Raw genomic sequence first — 20536 nt, 5'->3', positions numbered from 1 at the left:
ATTATTTAACTTGTCATGAAAGGTGACTACCATAGTTCTTCCCTTCCTTTAGAAATGGATCAAGAAAGGGGTCTTGTGTTCACCACAAAGTCCTGGTGACCATGAATTCTGTTTTGTACTTGTGGATGTGACATACTGAGCCTGTGTGCATTTTGGGTCCTGAACAGCATGTAATGCATTCTCAGCACTAAATAAATGATGGTGGTGACAAGCTTGAACAAGTCATGGTCTCTCCGTGCCTCTACTTCAGTATTCCTGCAGTTGGGTTCATTCTTACTGTGTCAGTCAATAACTCATTACTTAAAGCATAAACTAATTTATGTTTCTGGTTTCCCTGATTACTCTGTATTTGATAAATGTCAGGTACTGAAAATATTAATGATATGCTTTACCTTCAGTGTACCATAACTTACTTAAGAGATATGCCACTGAATGCTTCAAAACCTGACTTTAAATATGTCTATTTATACAAAAGAGAGACTTAAGATATATGTATATACACATACAATTTTAAATGCACTATTTATAAGAATGCTTTGTTGTATGAATTGTATGGCAGAAAACTTTTTGTAATATGAATACCCATGGGCAAATTGGAAGCACTATAATCTTAGATTTTCTTGTATTTGAATTACTTAAAGAAGGGCATATTGTATGTTTTAATTCAGTGTTGTAGATTTTTTTCCCTTTCAAGATGAACTATCTGCAGGACTGATTGTGTGATTTAAGTTTGGTTTACAATTTGTTTTTTCCTGGCTGAGCCCTCTGTATTGAGCACTAATAGCTTTTTTGTCTAGGTTAACTACTATAAGAGGGTTGGGCCCCAGTGAAACATATACCTTTAAAAATAGTTCCAAGTATTCAAACATAGAGAAAATATTTAACTCACAAATGTTGTGCAAGTATCATTCGGATATGAGAATAATGTAGTTAAAGATTGATAATAGATGACTCTGCAGTTTGAATTAGAGTAAGAATTACTCACCCAGTGTGACTTGAAAATGTCACAGGAGGGTGCCAACAGGATAATGTCAGCCTTCCCTTTGGTATACAGTCATTTCATAAATAGAAATACTTTATTTGATGGAGGCAGGGTGCTGGATGTGCATTGAGCACATCTGTAATTGTAGAATTAAGTTTCTGAATGAGTCAGAAAAAGTTTAATTAGTTTATAATGTTCAGTGATAGCTGTTTTAAAACTAAAAACTGACAATTTAAATTTTTGATTAAAAAATTAGTATTTTCAATGTCTGTCTCATATTTATTTAGAATTATGTCTTATGGCTCTAACATAGGTATTTGAGTAGGCATTGGTTTGACTGATGGTTTGACTGTTTCCCTTCATCAGAGTAGCCTATAGAATTTAACCCCGTCTTCCAGTATTTCATTGCTTAAAGGTTAGTATACTAATCCTGTACTCTTCATATAAGAAATTATCCCAGTGAAATGGTTTTCTTAAGAGAATCGGCTAGGAAGTCTGGGTTAATCTTTCTCTATATGTACAGAATCAGGATTTGATATTGTTCTACAGTACTCCTTTAAGTGGTAGGATCCATTGAATCTTATGGCTGAGTTGGATATTATGAAAAGCTGCATTCAAGAGAAGGACAATGGAAAGATTTACATATGGAGTTGAGCTATATATGTGGACATTATTTCAGCTTATAAATATTAAAAGAATGGAGTATTTATAGAAATAATCAAACATTTCCTCTCTCCTGAGGGATATTCAGTGTCATATGTTTAAAAAGTAGTCCTTAAATAAATTACACTAATGGAGCAATTTGTATGGAAAGATTCATGTTCTTAGGATTTTGAAAGCACTCTCTTAGTATGTTAATGTCTTCGTTTTTATTTAAATATTTATTTTGACTCTGTGTGGGAAATTTTTATTTTCACTTTGAGTTTTTAGGGTTTTGTTTTGGGTTTTGTTTTTGTTTTTGTTATATAAAATAAAACAAAGCTAAGCTATTTGTGTCCAAAATAGTTATTTTAGGGAGAATTAAAAAGTACCATCTTTGCTTCATGTGCCCATGTATTTATATAATACTCAAAAGTGTGTCTTATAAACAGTATAATCGTATAGTAATGTCACCTGTACCTGAGTCTCAGTGTGGTTAAGGTACATAATTGCACTTTTTATTTTAACATGTGTAATCCAGAAGTACTTATCTTAGCAGGTAATTGTTTTTGGTTTTTTCTTCTTCTTTTTAATCTTTATTTATGATAAGCTTTTATATGATATTATTCTTCTGGCCACTTCAGTTTCAAATCATTTATGTTTTGATACTAACATGTTTTAATTTATATAGAACTGTCTATTCAAGACATTTTACATATAGATTCTGATTTGACATTCATTTGTTAAATGCTTTATTTTATCTTGCTCATAGTTGACCATTACAGTGACCTAGAGAGAGAAATGTTGACTCTAGTGTCACGAGTGAGATTTATAACTACTATTAAATAAACTTTTTGTTGTAATTCTGAAAACCAAATAAGTATATTAAGATCATTTCCTAGGGCTTAAATATGTATTTCCCACTTCCATCTGCTCATATTGTTGTTAACTAAGTACTAGCCCTTTAAATTGTAAATAAATATTATTTTAACAACAAATATTTAAATAAATAAATAAGCCATTTCCCCTTCTTTCTCCCTTATTTGGAAGGGGGGAAAATCATGCTCAGACCAGATAGGAATGTCTGCTTTTACTTGTGTAATCTATCACTTTATTATGTTGATTTTAGTTCTAACTATGTTATAACTTCAGTAGCATTCTTCGAGAGTCCCCAAGTGGGATATTATAAATGCTGCTTTAATTTAATTTAATCCTCTTAAAATACTTACCAAGAATGGTATTTCTACAATTTCTGTAATCTGTTTCAGCTTTGAGTATCTAAATTTTCTATTATAACAAATTAGTTAACAGTAAGACCAGTTATAGTCTTCACATATTTGTGTTAATGGTGAAATACCCCTGTCTGTAGCTTATGTCATATATATAAATATTTTTTTCTAATCTGTGGTGCTTTTAGAAATTATCCTAAAATCAGTCTTGATATTCATATGATAAACATTCCTTATTAAGCAAGAATTAAGAAAAGAATTAGATTCTAGGTGTATTTTTTTATGTAAAATGGAAGAATTATTACTCTTTTCAAAAAGTAACAATACATTTAGTTGATAGTGCAAAACATCTGCTTTTTAAAGTGCATAGGAGCAGAAGCATGGTATACAATGTTTGACATTTTTATTTTATGTCTCCTCTTAAATGTATTCATTTCTTAGTCATTAGTGGTAAAAAACAAACAAAAAAATATGCTTCCCAACTACAATATTTGTGCTATATTAGGATAAACAACAAAAAATTTTTCTAATTTTATCAAGGCATCAACTTTAATTTTTAGTTTTTTTTTTTTATATATTACTTGCCTTCTCATATAAAATAGGAAATGACAGAACTGTGTTCAAGTGAGTTATGCTTACAGTTAAATTTTACCTTCTCAAAAAAAAAAAAAAAATTTTACCTTCTCTCCCTATAGTTTATACATTCATTCCTTTTTAGGAGCAATGAAGTTGCAAGTCTAGAAATTGTCTTCTTCCTAATTTTATCTCCTACTTTAAAAAAAGCTAGAATGGTCCCTAACGTGGGGGGGGGGGAAAGAGATTTGGCTATTGATTAAGGCATAAGGATTGTAACGATCCTTACATGATCCTCAGTACATGAATGATCAAAAGGAGGAGGAGATAGATTCATACATTTCCATCTGAAAGTTATCTGTTTGCATTAGAGAGTTTCTTCTGTTATAACTGATATCACAAGAATGGAGGCCCAAAAGTATAATTGTCAACCCTCTGATGCACTTGCTTCAGATAATTAATGATTCAAAATTCCCAGCATTTTGGGGATGGAATTTAACTTGTAGCAAGAAGATGGGAAGCTTCAGAAGAGAAAGGCTAGACATTGCAAAGAGAATATATGATTTTGACTTTTAGCCATTGCCCAGATGCACCAATCACTGTCCCACTGCTGTTGATATCTTTTTTACCTTCTTTACTAGGAATTCTTGACAAGATTTACAGGAGGTGAAAAGAAATGCATGTTCCTGAATGGTTTGAGTTTAAAATTAACCTCTTATTGATAGGAAAGAACCATATCCTTGGAGTTTCTAGATGTCACTGTATTCTTACTTCAAAAATAGATTTTTGAAAAATTAATATTTCCCAATTATACTAAGTACATGCTCACTTTAAGACATTTGTGCAAGAAGCAGGAAAAAATCTCCCCCAAATTTTCATTACCTATATCTAGAAGTAGCTTGTCACTGTAATATTGGCTTTGGGTTTTTTTTGGAGTCCAAAATAAGATTTTAAAAATAACTTTTTAAACGTACTGAAAGCAGATTTATGATATCCTTTCTGTCAAAGTAAAAAAACGTCTAAATACCATGTCCAGAATTGGGAAACACCATATTACAAATGCTCCTGAACTTACTATTTTACTACCCAAAGCTCTAAAAATACAAATTGTTTTTTGGTTGGGTAATATAGAACACTGGTTGGAAAATAAAATAATGATAACACAATATCCTAATGAGTTATATTTTTATATTAATTCCCAAACAAAACTTTAAAAGTATATATTATAAAGATTATACGGTTTCATCTGCCAGTGTAGAAGCCATGTTGTTTCACTGTAACTTTGAAATGAAATTTAGAAATTTTACTGAAAACAATTTTTTCCTCTCCCTGGGAAATATTTAATTTCCCTCTTCTGGGGTTCTCTTAAGTTTTTTCCCACTCACCTTTGAAAACTGACCTCTTGCCCTAAAGGTCACAAATTTAATTTAAAACCGTGGTTCAGATGGACCTAAGCCTTTTATATCTTCAGGAGGAGTGAGAGAGATTTAATCTTTGTTTTGTTTTGTTTTAGAGAGATTTAAAAAGTATTCTACATTTATTTGTTATTTCATGATGAGATAATGAGTGATTAGATGATTTAACTTGTTTACTTTTTGATACCTTTAGTGAATTGTCAATCAAAAGTGATAGAGATAGTATATCACATAAGGAAATAGAGTTACTAATTAGGAATAGTTGTGCTATCTTATTGTCTCACAGTATTACTTTATTGATTCAGCCTGTGATATGGGATATAATTCAGACCATAAAAATCTGTTTATTGGGCTTCCCTGGTGGCGCAGTGGTTGAGAGTCCGCCTGCCGATGCGGGGGACACGGGTTCGTGCCCCGGTCCGGGAAGATCCCACATGCTGCGGAGCGGCTAGGCCCGTGAGCCATGGCCGCTGAGCCTGCGCATCCGGAGCCTGTGCTCCGCAACGGGAGAGGCCGCAGCAGTGAGAGGCCCGCGTACCGCAAAAAAAAAAAAAAAAATCTGTTTATTGAAGAAATCCATGAGAAGTTGATCCTTCACTAGAATACAAATTTGGATTTTCAAGGTCATTAATATTAGCATTCCCATTTTATGTGTTTTTTGTGCCTAGAATTTTTATCAAGGTGAACATTCTTTAAAGGATAGCAAAATTCTCATACCTGCAGTATTTAATGATGAAAATGAAGGAGAAATTTCAAGTTTTGTAGTAAGAACTTCCTAAGTCATTCTAGCACCAATTCTTATGAGGGATATAATATGAGATATGATGGACCTCATTTTTTATAAACTGTGGAAAAAGAATGGACCACCCTTTCCTCAGGTACGAGTTGTAACAAAGTAGCTCTGATATCATAGGTTGTTAAAGATGGTTGCTCAGCACCACTACCTTGCGAGGCCGACCTCCAGAAGCCTACCTGGGGATTCATCGGAAGGAGTCAGTCCCATTAAGTCTTCATTTGGTGTTTCACTAGAGTTTGACTAGTTATCAGCCATAGTACAGAGCTTAAGAATTCCACCTTCTAGCCAAAATGTGCAAGGTCACTGGGAATGTGAAAGTGATAAAGAAGTCAGCCATATGTGACTCTTGTAGCTTGGGAAGAATAATAGAATGAAGCCCTATGGAGGAGAAAAATCAGTCGTATTTCCTGAGCACTTCCCCTGTACTCTGCATTGTAGTAATGCTGGTGGTACTTTGTATTCCATAGGACAGTACTTTCCAACTTTTTTCACATCACGGAACACAGAGAAAATTATGAAAAATTTCATAACACACTGAGGCAGACAGATGAGGCTATTGTTTGTCCAGAGGAGACTGCCAAGGAGCTCTAGCTCTTCCAGACCCGGCCCAGCCATCCTGCAGGTTAAAGACATTAATATCTGGACCCACTTATTCTCAGGACATGATTGAGATCCTTAGCCAGACTACAGAAGTCTACAGTGTGGTCTGAGCCTTAAGACTTTGCAAAGTAGTTGATATGAGACTAGCATACACAAGTTAATGATAAACTTACCTAGGTGACTCAGAACCTAGGTGAACTGAAGAAAATCCAAAGTGTCTGGGTAAACTAAAGTTCTTATAGGAAGTAGTTTTGGTTTGGGGGCATGCAATTCTGGAAATGCAACAATATTAGTGACAAGGTCTATGGAGCAAGAGAAAATAAAGTGGAAGACCAAAAAAAAAAAAAAATAGAGTCAGAAGAAGAGGGGACAGTTATATAGTGGAGTTAGACTTGGGGACAGCTTAGTGGTAGGTTTTAGAGTATATTTTGCTAAACAAATGGGTGTTCGGAGGGTTGTAATATTGTCAGACTTGGAGTCAAGAGTTACTCTTAATGTGACTTCTTGCTATGAATATAGCAGATCTAATCCTAGATTTATTTAAGGTTTTCATTTCTAAGCTCACGTATTCAGTAGCATTGGACATTTCTAGAATGTAAATTAAATATCCATCATGAAAATTAGTACACTGGTAGAACACTGTGTGTGATTTCCAATTAGTATCTGTTTTTCAGTGCAGTCATCTCAAGTTGAGTTGCTGTTTTCCAAAGTACAAGTAGTAGAGAAGTACTTGAGTATGCAGCAGTAATTCTTCATACAAAATGACCTTGGGTTCTTATTGCCAGATAAACCTTGGTGGAACCTAGTCACCATTAGAATTTATACTCAGTTATGAAGTTCAAACTGGAAATCAGCTCATGGATTTAAGAGAATATAAATTCATTTATATTGTAAAAGAATATAAAATAAAATACTATCAGTAGTGTTTAAGTATCATTATTACTTTGTTGTCATGCATATATGTCTTTCCCTTTGAGAACAGAGCAAATGAGCATAGTTTATAAACCCAAAACTCTGTATTAACAATGGGATATGGTTATAGCTTAATAATGTCAGGCCTCCTACCCAAAATGCTCTAAGAGGAAGGAACTCCCCATAGAGTCAAGCCTAGCAAGTTGAATGTAGCAAGAGATACTTACTCCCAAGTTTTCAATAAAAAATAAGCACAGAATTTAAGAACAGGAGTTATATCATGCTGGTGCTTTAGGTAATAGGTGTATCACCCAAATAGCTATCAGTAAGAATATGTCTAGCATTTCTGCTGGGGTATTAATATGTCCTTATATTATTCTCTTATGTGTGATTGTATACATGTTAAGTTTATCTAAATTCCTGTATTTCTGGCTGCTTAGGTTAAACTACAGACTTTAATATCATAGACATCAATATTTTTTTTCTCCTTTCTCATCTCTAATTAATGAGTTACTGTTTTCTGGTATTTTAAAAAGCAGTTATCAAATTGTAAAATAAAAATTTTGACAGCTTTTATATTTTGAGCTAAGTGCATCTCTTTCTAGAATGAGTCAGTGAATTTCTTTTAGAATTCCCTTAAGAGCAAATTATTGTCCATCTGAGTATATAAACTCACTTTAAACTCTGTAGCGTAATTGACTATCTCAAGTTCATAAATCAAATATTATCCCTCATTTAATAAAATTTCCATAATTTTATGGAAGTTAGGTTTTTTAATAACTGAATGTACAATCCTTCTTAAATTTAAGGTAGTGATGATAAGCACAAGTATCTACAAGTAGTCACTATTATACCCTAATTCTTTAGGCTACAGAGCATATCTAGGAATCCTTCATATATACAGTCCTTAGAACTGTTAGGTGAGTTAAAATCCAACAAACTCTGAAAAATAGTTTCCCCTTTTTTTGTCCATCAGATTGTGATGATTCTCCTGCTTTTTATGTTTAAATTCTTATCTCATTTCTCTTCATTGGTACCTGGTAAGATAGGCAAGTAATTATGTTGAAGTTGGTGTTAAGACCAAAATTACAATGCTTTTCTTAATGGGGGAACCCTAAGACTACTCACTCAGTCCATTGAGGGGATAAAAGAGATGGTTCGTTCCCATCCAGTTTTGTTTACAAACGGTGTTGCTCAAATTTAGGTGACTGGCTACTAGGGAAATAAATGAATGTGGAATTGAGGATGGAACAAAGAATTCAATGCTTTACAATAAATGGACTGTATTTGAGAGTTCAAGAGAGGATTGGAGAAAATAACTGAGTATGTAAAAAATGGTAAGTTTCTGATTGTTCAGTTGAAGGCAAGTGGCTGGCTCGATGAAATGACATAATTGATAGTTTTCATCTGTGACCCTGATATCTTAGCCTCTATCTCAGAATTGAGAAATGAGCAGAGTTTATCAGAAAGGATTTTCATTGCTGGTATCTTGTGTGTGTGCATGATGTATAGTACACACAGCTCTCCTTATTGATCCTTCACAGGTGTATTATTTACTTTGCCTTCCAGGTGTCCGCAAATATGGTAAAGATTTTCAAGCTATTGCAGATGTAATTGGCAACAAGACTGTTGGCCAAGTGAAGAACTTCTTTGTAAACTACAGGCGTCGGTTTAACTTAGAGGAGGTATTGCAGGAGTGGGAAGCAGAACAAGGAACCCAGGCTTCTAATGGTGATGCTTCTACTTTAGGGGAGGAGACAAAAAGTGCTTCTAATGTGCCATCAGGGAAGAGCACTGATGAAGAAGAGGAGGTGTGTTTGTGTATGGAATTTGAGCTAATATGAGTTGAGGAATCACCATTTTGTGTGGTGTTCTGTAAGGTTAATTTGTCAGAGGACTAGCTAAATGAGCATGAAAGGTTGACAATACACTTACTCAGTGGTGCATCTCTCGTGACTCTTAAGTCATAATGACATGCTAAGTTCTGATCCTTGAAGAATGGAGAGTGTATTGTTCTTTCATAGTCTTATTTTTATTTCCAGTGTTAAGCTGTTTACTAATAAAGATGCCTGTTTGGTAGCTTCGTTGCTTTTTCGGTTTTTGGTTTTTTGTTTTGTTTTGTTTAAAATAAAAGAAGCTTGTGCTTCCAAAAAACACTGGTGTTATGTTTTTGTTTTGTTTTGTTTTTCCTGTGACAGCCCAAACTATATTGTATTAAGTTCATTAGGAACTGTCATCTCATACGTGTATTTTTGTTTCTTCACCTCTAGGCACAGACCCCACAGGCTCCTCGGACTCTGGGTCCATCACCTCCTGCCCCATCATCCACTCCAACACCAACAGCCCCCATTGCCACTCTGAACCAGCCTCCACCACTTCTTCGTCCAACACTGCCTGCTGCCCCTGCTCTTCACCGGCAGCCTCCTCCACTCCAGCAGCAGGCTCGGTTCATCCAGCCCCGGCCAACTTTAAATCAGCCTCCACCACCTCTCATTCGCCCTGCTAATTCTATGCCACCCCGTCTAAACCCAAGACCAGTGTTGTCCACAGTTGGTGGTCAACAGCCACCATCACTTATCGGAATTCAGACAGATTCACAGTCCTCACTGCACTAAGATTAAATTGGACAGAGCTGCAGTAACTTTTCACCCCATCATTATACCAGTGCTCACCTGACTGATGCAAAAGAAGAAAGAATAATCCTTCCTAGATACTGAGGCTGCAAACTAGTTCTGTGGCAGTGGGCTAGCATAAGTAGATGCCTAAGAAATTTTTTAGTTCACGCAACTGAAATGTTATACAACAGAAAGCCTACAGTTAGCCTCCTTTCTAGAGTATACATTCAGCGACATGATCTCATTAAAGGAAAAGAGATTAAGTATTCTATATACCGAGGGTTTTTGTTTTGTTTTTACTGTATTTATTTTATTGAGAATCTTTATATTCCTGCCTCTTCATAGTCAAGGCTCTTAGTACAGGAATATTGACTTAGGAATTGTGAAAACTCCTTAAGTTTCATAAGTTAAGGATGTTCAACTTTTTCTCTTTTTTCTTTAATTTAATTTTTAACATTTTCCTATGTTAGGAGTGCAAGAATAGATAGCCTGCATTTCAGATTTTGACATATGTTCATTTAATGCATATTTAAGAAATTATAGCTGCATATCCCTTTTTTCAAAAACTCTTGCTTTTTTTTCTAAAGGAATTTAAATATATTCCTTTAAAAGAAAGCAATTTAATCAATTGCAAAGCAATTATATGAACCCACAAAGAATGTACTGAACCTGCTAACTCTTTAACACACAGTTTAGGGGTCCTAGTGCAAAGTCCTTGCTTAAAGGTCATTGACTTGCCATCTTGCAGTAGTAAGAGGATCGGAATAATAATTTTACATATAAATGAGGATTTAATCTGTTAAAGTACAGTGTCTTTAAGTTCCTTGAAAATGGAGTTAATTTTGATTTTTTTTTTTAATCTTTCTAAATGCTATTGCTTTTAACTAGTAGTTGCCTACATTGGGGACTTTAGAAGAGAATTATATTTTGTCAGTTATGTGGAGATAGTGATTATGGAAGCATTTATTTACAGTACCCTTTTTGTGTTTAGGTTCTGAACTTTAAATTGCCGTCAGACTTATTAATATGGTCTGTATTTAATATAAAGGATGTTTTCTTGATAAATCTCTATTGTACTATTTGGATGCATTTGTGTATTCCTTGCAGCTGACCTGTACTTCTGGGTTTGGTTTAGGGTTAAATCATCGACATTATTTCATAAAATAAATTTAAGAATTTGTTCTGTGTTATCCAAAGATGTATCAGTATATTGTCACAATTGTGCTGTTAACTTAAAATGCTGAGACCCCTTTTATAAAGAAACAAATAATTTCAAGTCTTCTTAATTCAACACATAATCATTAAGCACCTACGAAGAATATTTTACAAGTGATAGTATTTCAGCAATGTATTACTAATATTTTTGATACAGTGATTTCATATTGGAATCATGACCTGTGCAAAGGGACAGATCTCTTAGATTGCTATACTAGTGGAACTTAAGCTAAATGTTTGCACATTCACATTCTCACATTTAGAACTATTTCACGAAATGGTCAACATCAAAGGCCCTAGTTTATATTTCGAGATGTCATATATTCCCCCAATATTGGGTAGTCCCTACCTTTGGCTCTAAAGTGTTAACGAGCTATTGACTTAAATCCATTGATTAGTTTTAATTTTGAAGTTTAGACCACTTCTTTCCATAAGGACCTTAAGTTCTGGCATAATCTAAAACTTTTTCCAGGATGTGTTCTTTCTCTCTCATTGGATCACCTTATGATTTAAAATTCCTAATATTCAAGAATTTATACTTATTTTTACTTTAATAGCCATGGGGACAGTTATATATCTTAAAGGAAAATATCTAAAGCATTTTTTAAAGTATTTAGATTGTCTTGCATATGTGCATACTATACAGCTTCTATTGTCTTGTCTCTTGTCAGTAGACCTTCAGTATACAGTGTGTGGGATATGTGAGTCAAGTTGGTCAGCACCAGCGTCTGTCCAGCTGTTAAGTATATTGTGATTCATTTAAAATCCATTCTATCCCAACCATGGGCAAAGGTGCTGTATCTGAGGGATGTGCTGTAATTTGATTTACGTACACTAGAGCACACAGTAGAAAAATCTTAGCTTCATTAGTAATATGACACATGTATATAGTGAGATGTCTTTATTGTGTGCTTTGCATATTTTGTAAATATTTTGCACGTCATTATTTTTCTTTTTTGTTTAAGCAGTGTTTGGCCTGGAAGAGTGATATGCTTGCTGCTTAATCAAAGGATTAAAGAGTTAAAGATGTGTATGTCTTCTATTTTTATATAATTTCATGTTGTATGAGAAATTTAGGACCTCTTCACTGTGAAATTCTAAATACTGATTTTTATAAAAAGGAAAAAAAAAAAGCAAAACCTGAAAATCTTTTAATGACCATTTCATTAATTGCAAGTTTATCAGTTTAAAAAAAAATCTACACCCAAGTATTTTTTTCATTACGTAACTAAAAATAAATCACGCTGTTGATACATCTGGTGATATTAATAAAAATTATTTTTCTATATGATTTAATTCCAGTGTAATACGATGGAGGTAAAAGTAGGTTATGATCCAAACTTTTTCTTAATAGTCATAATAAAGTGAGTAAAATATAATGTAAAATAAAGGTGAAAGAACGTCAAATTCTGTCTTAATATAGGCCTATATTCTTTTTAGAAATAGATGTAGAGAACAAGCCAAAAAAACCTGGCAGTCATGATTTTCAACTATACTAAGAATGTTGCAAATACTTTGGTTAAAGTACCAACTTTAGTTATTAAATATGTTGTATTCTTTTAATGTTTCTTCCTGCTATCAAAAGAATATTATCCATGGATATTAATAACTGCTCATCACTTAACACTGGGGTGTCAGTGTCTCCTCAAAAATAATAATCTGACTTAGAACTCAAAGGAGGATCTCTGTGCTTTCCTGAAATAAATGATGAATACATTCTGATAATAGGAAACAAGAAAGTGTGTATTAGTTTTTTAATTTGGACATTCATTATAGATATATCATTCATAAGATTACAGAGTAAGTGAATACAGAAGGAATCCAAGAACCAAGTTTGAGAAACCATGCTATATTATAAAATGTCTACAAGAAGGTACCTCACTTTTTGATGCATTTGTGGGGGTACCTTAACTGCCCTCTCTTAGGAGAAAAAATAGGTCACATGTAACTCCTCCCAAGTTAAATCTTGATTAACTGCCTTAGTGAAGGAATGTTCTGCAACAATAAATTTTAGTAACAATGGAGTTTGGGAGTAAAACATTAAGAGGAATGTTCCTAAATGTGTGACTGTGTCTAAGAGGCCATGTGGCGTTATCTTCCCTTCTTCTGTTATCAGAAGAACACTTAAGAGAGAAACAATGAAGACCAGAAATTAGTGTTGGATTGAGATGTTTGCAAATTGTCTATACCAGATTTAAAGTAGGCTATTGATAAGGAATGGGTCTTTCTTTGCATTGTGGTGACTTAAACTTTACAATCTTAAAGCTGGAATTTGGGTGAGCAGTCTCAGAAAAAGATGCTGGGAAAGTGAAGTGGAGAGATCTAGGAGCAGTCTTCACACTGTAAATGGCATGAAGGGTAATCTTCCAGAATGCTTTATAGAATTATCTTTTTTTTCTGGATTATTTTAAGGTTAAATTTTTATTCTACTTAATTTAATTTTATTTAAATATATAAGGTATAATTACCGATAACTAAGAAGATCCTGAATAATACCACAACACAAGATATCTATCTCTTGAGGTATCTATCTAGCTTACTGCCCAGAGCAGCTTTCATAATTTGCAGGATTTGGCTTCAAAAGGCCTTTATTCCCAAGACCATTTTTGTTCACATGCTGTGCCCTTTCCAAAAGAGAATTTGAAAACAATCAGAATTGTTGAGGGGCTTGTCACTTGACTTATATATAAAAAGTTCTCCCTGTACCATGGTGACTCTTCCAACTCCACTGAAGTTACTTCACCTCCCTGTGCCTCAGCTTATTTATTTTTCTTCCCACCCCAAAGTTTGGTGAAATGACAAGAAATACAAAAACAGAAATAATGCTTAACAGTGCTGGAAAGCCAGAGAAGGTGCCACCAGCAGATAGAGACAGACTTATGACAAAAACCTCATAGAATTAAAGAAGCTCCAACTCCGCGAAGGCAAAAGAGTGGGAAAACACTGACATTCTCAAAAGGATCCCATAATAACCTCAAATTCGAGGGATATGGAGCAGCCTCCAAGGATTCCTGCTTCCCGGTATTCATGCCATTGTGTGCGAGCTGGACTTAGGGACTTGCTTCTGACCAAGAGAATACAGCAAAGGTGATGAAATGTCACTTCTGTGGTTAAGCTAAAAGACTGGGACTTCTGTCTTGTTAGTAGATTTCTCTGCTTGCATGCTTTGATGAAGCAAGCTGCCATGTTGGAGAGGCCCACGTGGCAAGGATCTGAGGCAAGCACCCTGCCAACAGCCAGCAGAAAAATTAGGCCCTCAGAATAACAACCTGCCAGGATCTGAACCCTGCCAACAACCACGTATGCTTGGAAGTGGATCCTTCCCCAGTTGGGCCTTGAGATGACTAGAGCTCAGCCAACACCTTGATTGCAGACTATGAGAGACCTTGAGACAGAGAACTCAGCTAAGCTGTGCCCAGATTTCTTAACACCACAGAAACTGTGAATTAAAGAGTGTTCTTTTGAGCTGCTAAATTTTGGAGTAATTTGTTATGCAGCAATAGAAACAAATACAATGAACAAATATATACCATCTTCACAATTAAAAGAAAGTTGGAGTGACTGTATTAATGTCAGACAAAGATTTCAAAGCAAGGAATATTGTCAAAGAGATGTTCACTGCATAATGATAAAGGTGCCAATTCATCAAGAGGATCCCTGATAGAACTGCAAGAAGAAATAGGCAAATCTGCCATTAAAGTCAGTGACTTAAATACCCATCTCTTAATAGTTGATAGAACATGAAAACCCAAAATGAGTAAGAATATAGAAGATCTGAACAACACTATCAACCACTTTTACCTAATTGAAATTTATAGATCATTCCACCCAACAACAGCAGAGTAAACATTCATTTCATGTGCACATGAAATATTTCCAAGAATAGACCATATTCTGTGCCATAAGTAAGTTTTAATAAATGGAAAAGTGTTCAAGTTACCCAGAATATGTTCTCTAAGTACAATGGAACTAGAAATCAGCAACAGAAATATGGAAAATTCTCAAATATTTGGAAATTAAACAACTCATTTCTAAATAAGTTATGGGTCAGAAAATAAGTTACAAGAGAAATTAGAAAATATCTTGAACTGAATATAAGTAAAAACAGTATATAAAAAATCAATGGCTGTAGCAAGTTGTGCCTAGAAGGAAGTTGATAGCTTTAAACGTTTATATTATATAGGAAGATAAAATCAATCATCTAAGCTTTCTTCTTTAAAAGCTAGAAAGAAAAGAGTAAATATAACTTAAAGTAAACACAAGAGAGGAAATAAAATCATAATTAAAATAAATGAAATAGATACCAGGAAAACAATAGAGAAAAATCCCTGAAACCAGTAGTTGCTTCTTGAAAAGATCAACAAAATGGAAAATTCATTAGTTAGAAAATTTGTTAGATCAAGAAAAAAATTGTGCAAATTATCAAAATCTAGACTGGAAGATGGATTATCACTACATAACCTACAGAAATTAAAAGTATTTGTAAAGGAACCTTATGAACACTTTACGTCAACAAATTTGTAAATGTTTTTAAAATGGACAAATTCTTACCACAACTGTCTCAAAAAGAATAGAAAATCTGAATCAAGTAAAGAAACTGAATTTGTGATTAAAAGTCTTCACACATAGGGGCTTCCCTGGTGGTGCAGTGGTTAAGAATCCACCTGCCAATGCAGGGTACATGGGTTCGAGCCCTGGTCCAGGAAGACCCCACGTGCCACGGAGCAACTAAGCCTGTGCACCACAACTACTGAAGCCCGCTTGCCTAGAGCCCATGTTCCGCAACCAGAGAAGCAACCACAATGAGAAGCCTGCGCACTGCAGCAAAGAGTAACCCCTGCTCGCCACAACTAGAGAAAGCCCGCGTGCAGCAATGAAGACCCAACACAGCCAAAAATAAATAAATTAAATTAATTTTTAAAAAAGTCTTCACACATAAAAACGCCTTGGCCCACATAGCTTTATTGGTGAATTCTATCAAACCCTTTAAGAAATAACGCCAAGCCTACATGAACTCAGAAAATACAGGAGGAAGGAACACTTCCCTATTCATTCTATAAGAGCATTATTACTCTGATTTGAAGCCAGATAAAGACAAGAAAGAAAAAAAAAGAAACTTCAGACTAATGAACAGAGATGCAAAAATCCTTAACAGATATTAGCAAATAAAATTCAGCAGTAAAAGGATTGCAGAACATAACCCAGTGGTGTTTATCCCAGGAATGCAAGTTTGGTTTAACAAAAGAAATCAATTCATGTAATATACCAGAGTTTCACAACCTCAGCACTTTTGACATTTTCGGCTAGATAATTCTTTGTTGTGCATTGTAAGATGTATAGCAGAATCCTCAGCCTTTATCCACCAGATGCCAGTAGCGTCCTCTCCCCCACCTCCAGTTTATCAAAAATATCTCCAGCCATTACCAAATGTCCCTCAGGGAGCAAACCCCTCAGTTGAGAATCATTGCAATACATCATATTAATAAAATAAAGGGAAAAGGAAAATGATCATAACAATAGACACAGAAAAGACATTTGACAAAATCCAACACCTATTCCTGATAAAAACTCTCAAAAAACTAGAAATATAAGGGAACTTTCTCAACCTGATAAAAAAACATCCACAAGAAGCCTATAAGTAATATTACACTTAACTGAGTGCTTTCCCCTAGGATTGGAACCAAGCTAAGGATACCTGTTCTCATCACTTCTAGTCAACATTTTACTGGTGGTTCTAGCCAATTCAATACAGCAAGAGAAATAAAGGCTTACAGATGTGAAAGGCAGAACAAAAATTGTCTTTATTTGTAGATGACATGATCTTGCATGTAAAAAATACTAATAAACCTGCAAACACTTATAGAATAATGAGTTCAAGAAGGTCACAGGATACAAGATCAATATAAAATCAGTTGTATTTTTATATACTAGCAATGAATGGTCTGAAAATAGAATCCAGAAAACAATTTTACTCACAGTAGTATCAAAAAGAATAAAATATTTAACAATATATTTTAACAAAAATGTAAAATAGCTGTTCACTGAAATACATAAAATACTGCTGAGACAAATTAAAGAAGACCTAAATAAATGGGGGGACATACCATATTCATGAACTGGAAAACAATATTGTTAAGATGGTAATTCCCCTCAAACTGCTTTATATATTAAACCCAATCCCTATCAAAATCTTAGCTTTGTTTTGTACAAATTGACAAGCTAATTCCAAAATTTATATGGTATTGCAAGGACCTAGGCCAGGAGCCAGGAAATTTTTTCTCTAAATGGCCAAGACAGTAAGTATTTTAGGCTTTTCAGTCTCCACAGTCCCTGTTGCAACTATTCATCTCTACCAATGTAGTTCAAAAACAGTCATAGAAAATACATAATGAACAGGCATGGCTATATGTCAATAAAACTTTATTTACAAAAACAAGTGGCAACCCGGAACTTAGATTAACCAAAACAATTTTGAAAAAGAACAAAATTGAGTGACTTACACTAAGTGATTTCCATACTTGTTATAAAGTTGCAGTAATGAAGACAGTGTGATATTGGTGTAAAGATAGACACATAGATCCATGGAACAGAATAGAGTCCAGAAATACACTCACAAATATATGGTCAATTGATTTTCCATGACAGTGCCAGGGTAATTCAATGGCAGAAAGGATAAAATATCTGTATGGGGGAAAAAAAAAAAAAGGATGATCTTTAATTCACACCCCCCACATGGACATATATACACTACCAAATGTAAAATAGATAGCTAGTGGGAAGCAGACACATAGCACAGGGAGATCAGCTCAGTGTTTTGTGACCACCTAGAGGTGTGGGATAGGGAAGGTGGGAGGGAGACGCAAGAGGGAGGAGATATGGGGATATATGTATATGTATAGCTGATTCACTTTGTTATAAAGCAGAAACCAATACACCATTCTAAAGCAATTATACTCCAATAAAGATGTCAAAAAAAAAATTCACACTGCCCACAAAAATTAACTTGTAACGGATTATAGGCCAAGATGTATGATCTAAAACTATAAAGTTTTAGAAGAAAATATAGGAGAAACAATGTAACCAATAGCATGATCTATAATAGAAACAAATTAATAAATTGGATTTCATCAAGATTTTAAAAGATCTTTTCAAAGCCAGAACGTATGTGAACTCTTAGAACTAAATAATAATAACTCTTACAAGTCAATAAAAAGAGAACAAAAAAAAAATAAGCAGAAGATTTGAAGACATTTGTCAAAGAAGATATGCAAATGGCAAATGAGCACATGGAAAGATGTCACATCATTAATCATAAGGGAAATGCAAAGTAAAGCCACAACAAGGTGTGTATAACACCCACTAGAATGGCTAATATTAAAAAGACTGACGATATCAACCATTGTCAAGGATGTGAAGAAACTGGAACCTTCTCATACAGCCGGTAGAAATGTAATATGCTACAGTGATAAGCCACTTTGCAAAGCTGTTTGGCAATCTCCAGCAGATTAAATGTACATGTACAACACAACCCAGTAATTTATTCCTAGGTCTACCTAAAGAGAAAGAAAATGTATGTCCACACAAAAACTTGTATTCAAATATTCACAGCAGCATTCTTTCTTTTCCTTTTCCTTTTATTCATAGCAGCATTATTTATAATAGCCCAAAGCTGGAGAAAATCCAAATATCTATCAGCTGGTGAATGGATAAACAAAATGTAGTGTATCTATACAACGGCATACTATGCAGCAATTAAAAGGAAGACACTACTGATATGTGCAATAAAATGGTTGAAACTCAGAAACATTGTGCCAATTGACACAAAGTGGTACATGATTATTTACATAAATTTTCCAGAAAATGCAAAACTATAGAAACAGGAAGCAGATCCGCTCTTGCCTGAGTCCAGGGCTGGGAGTGGGGATTGACCGCAAAAGGACAAGGGGTGATGGATTTGTTCTAAAATTTCATTATGGCTATGGTTGAAAAACTGTATACATTTACTAAAATTCATTGATTGGATGAATGGTATTGAAAGTATAACAGTAAAGTTGTTTAAAAAAGGAAAAAGTATGAAACAAAAGTATGTGCAATAGGGACTCCAGTGTTTCCATAATTAGAGGCCCCCATTGTGCCCACAGAAGATCACATGGGATTTCTCAGGACAGAGGGGCAAGGTCATGGAATACTGAGGTGTGGTTGGAATCAAAGACATTTGAACTTTATTTGTCAATTTTTCCCAGGTTAACCCCTTCCTGAGCTTCTGCCTTTCCTTCTTAGTTCTTCTGTCTTGTTTTCTGTGAAACAGAAGATGTGGTTAACCAAGGTATAAGAGCGTTGTTTAAAATCTCTTCATACAGCGTAGCCACCATTCTCAAAAAGAAGAAATACCAAAAGAAAAAAAAGAAAGGTCTTCCTTGTTATCAACTTATTACAAAGTCTAACAAAGCCAAATCATGCCAATCAAACCATTGACCTTACTTCATGGTTCCTAAGGTTAAATAACAACCTTAAAATCTATAGTTTAATGTATTACAGTGAATTAATGTTAGGCAGAATTAATGTTAAAATGTCTTTCCAAACACTGATGGGAATTTGCATGTGTGAATCTTATTAAAGGTACTGTCAAAATGGACAGAATCCACATTCAGCCAAGCATACAATGAAGACAGCAGGCCTCATTTTAAAATAATAAAAATCTCGTTTCTCCTACGAAAAGAGTGACTATCAGATAATCAGACCATGAACAGAGAACAGGATGGGTGAGTTGTGTGTACTGAGTGGGGGGCCCCCTGGAACAAATTACAGCATAAGTCTGTTTTCTTCAAATAGGCACTAAACCTAGATGAGAATAGAGTGAATCAAGTAGAACAAAAGAAACATGGGTTTTTTTTGAGCTACTAAGCTAAAAGTGCAGCTGCTGGATGCATGTACATATGAGATGTGTGTTCATGCCAAAACCTGCACACAAATGTTTATAGTAGTTTTATTCATAATTGCCAAAACCTGGAAAAAACCAAGATGTCCTTCTGTAAGTGGATGAATAAACAAACTGTGATACATCCAGACAATGGATGTACCTTTTGAAAAAGTCTTTGGAAAAGTTTTTTTTTTTGTAAATCTATTTATTTACTTTTGGCTGCATTGGGTCTTCTTTGCTGTGCGCAGGCTTTCTCTAGTTGTGGCTAGCAGGGGCTACTCTTTGTTGCGGTGTGCGGGCTTCTCATTGCGGTGGCTTCTCTTGTGGAGCACAGGCTCTAGGCACACAGGCTTCAGTAGTTGCGGCACGCAGGCTCAGTAATTGTGGCTTGCGGGCTCTAGAGCTCAGGCACAGTAGTTTTGGCGCACGGGGCATGTGACGCATGCTCCGGGGTATGTGGGATCTTCCCACACTAGGGACCAGGGCTCGAATCCGTGTCCCCTGCATTGGCAGGTGGATTCTTAACCACTGCGCCCCCAGGGAAGTCCAGAAAAGGAGTTTTTTATAAAAAATTACATCGGTCCTCGGAGAAGCCCCCTTTCCCCCAGCACTCCCTGCCTCTCTTCTGTGGTGGTCAGCA

The 20536-nt window shown here is 34.9% G+C and overlaps 1 protein-coding gene across 10 annotated transcripts in view; it reads left to right on the top strand.

The window, feature by feature from the left end:
* RCOR3 (REST corepressor 3) overlaps positions 1-12005 on the top strand; it is a 50502-nt gene extending 38497 nt beyond the window's left edge. For 3 of the 10 annotated variants that reach the window (XM_067729045.1, XM_067729046.1, XM_067729050.1), the window contains exons 11-12: positions 8716-8957; positions 9417-12005. In XM_067729045.1, coding sequence (XP_067585146.1) covers positions 8716-8957; positions 9417-9761 — 587 coding nt within the window. In that variant the 3' untranslated portion in view covers positions 9762-12005. Of the gene's footprint in view, positions 1-52; positions 2013-5506; positions 6584-8350; positions 8958-9416 lie in introns of those variants that run through there. The other 7 variants (XM_067729048.1, XM_067729049.1, XR_010941286.1 and 4 more) reach the window with 6 other exon arrangements.
* The last annotated feature ends 8531 nt before the right edge of the window (positions 12006-20536 follow it).

The sequence above is a fragment of the Pseudorca crassidens genome, chromosome 2 (genome assembly GCF_039906515.1).
Source record: "Pseudorca crassidens isolate mPseCra1 chromosome 2, mPseCra1.hap1, whole genome shotgun sequence".
In the NCBI taxonomy this organism is placed as follows: domain Eukaryota; kingdom Metazoa; phylum Chordata; class Mammalia; order Artiodactyla; family Delphinidae; genus Pseudorca; species Pseudorca crassidens.
Note: the sequence above shows the minus strand (reverse complement) of the source record. Positions and strands in the feature narration are given on the sequence as shown.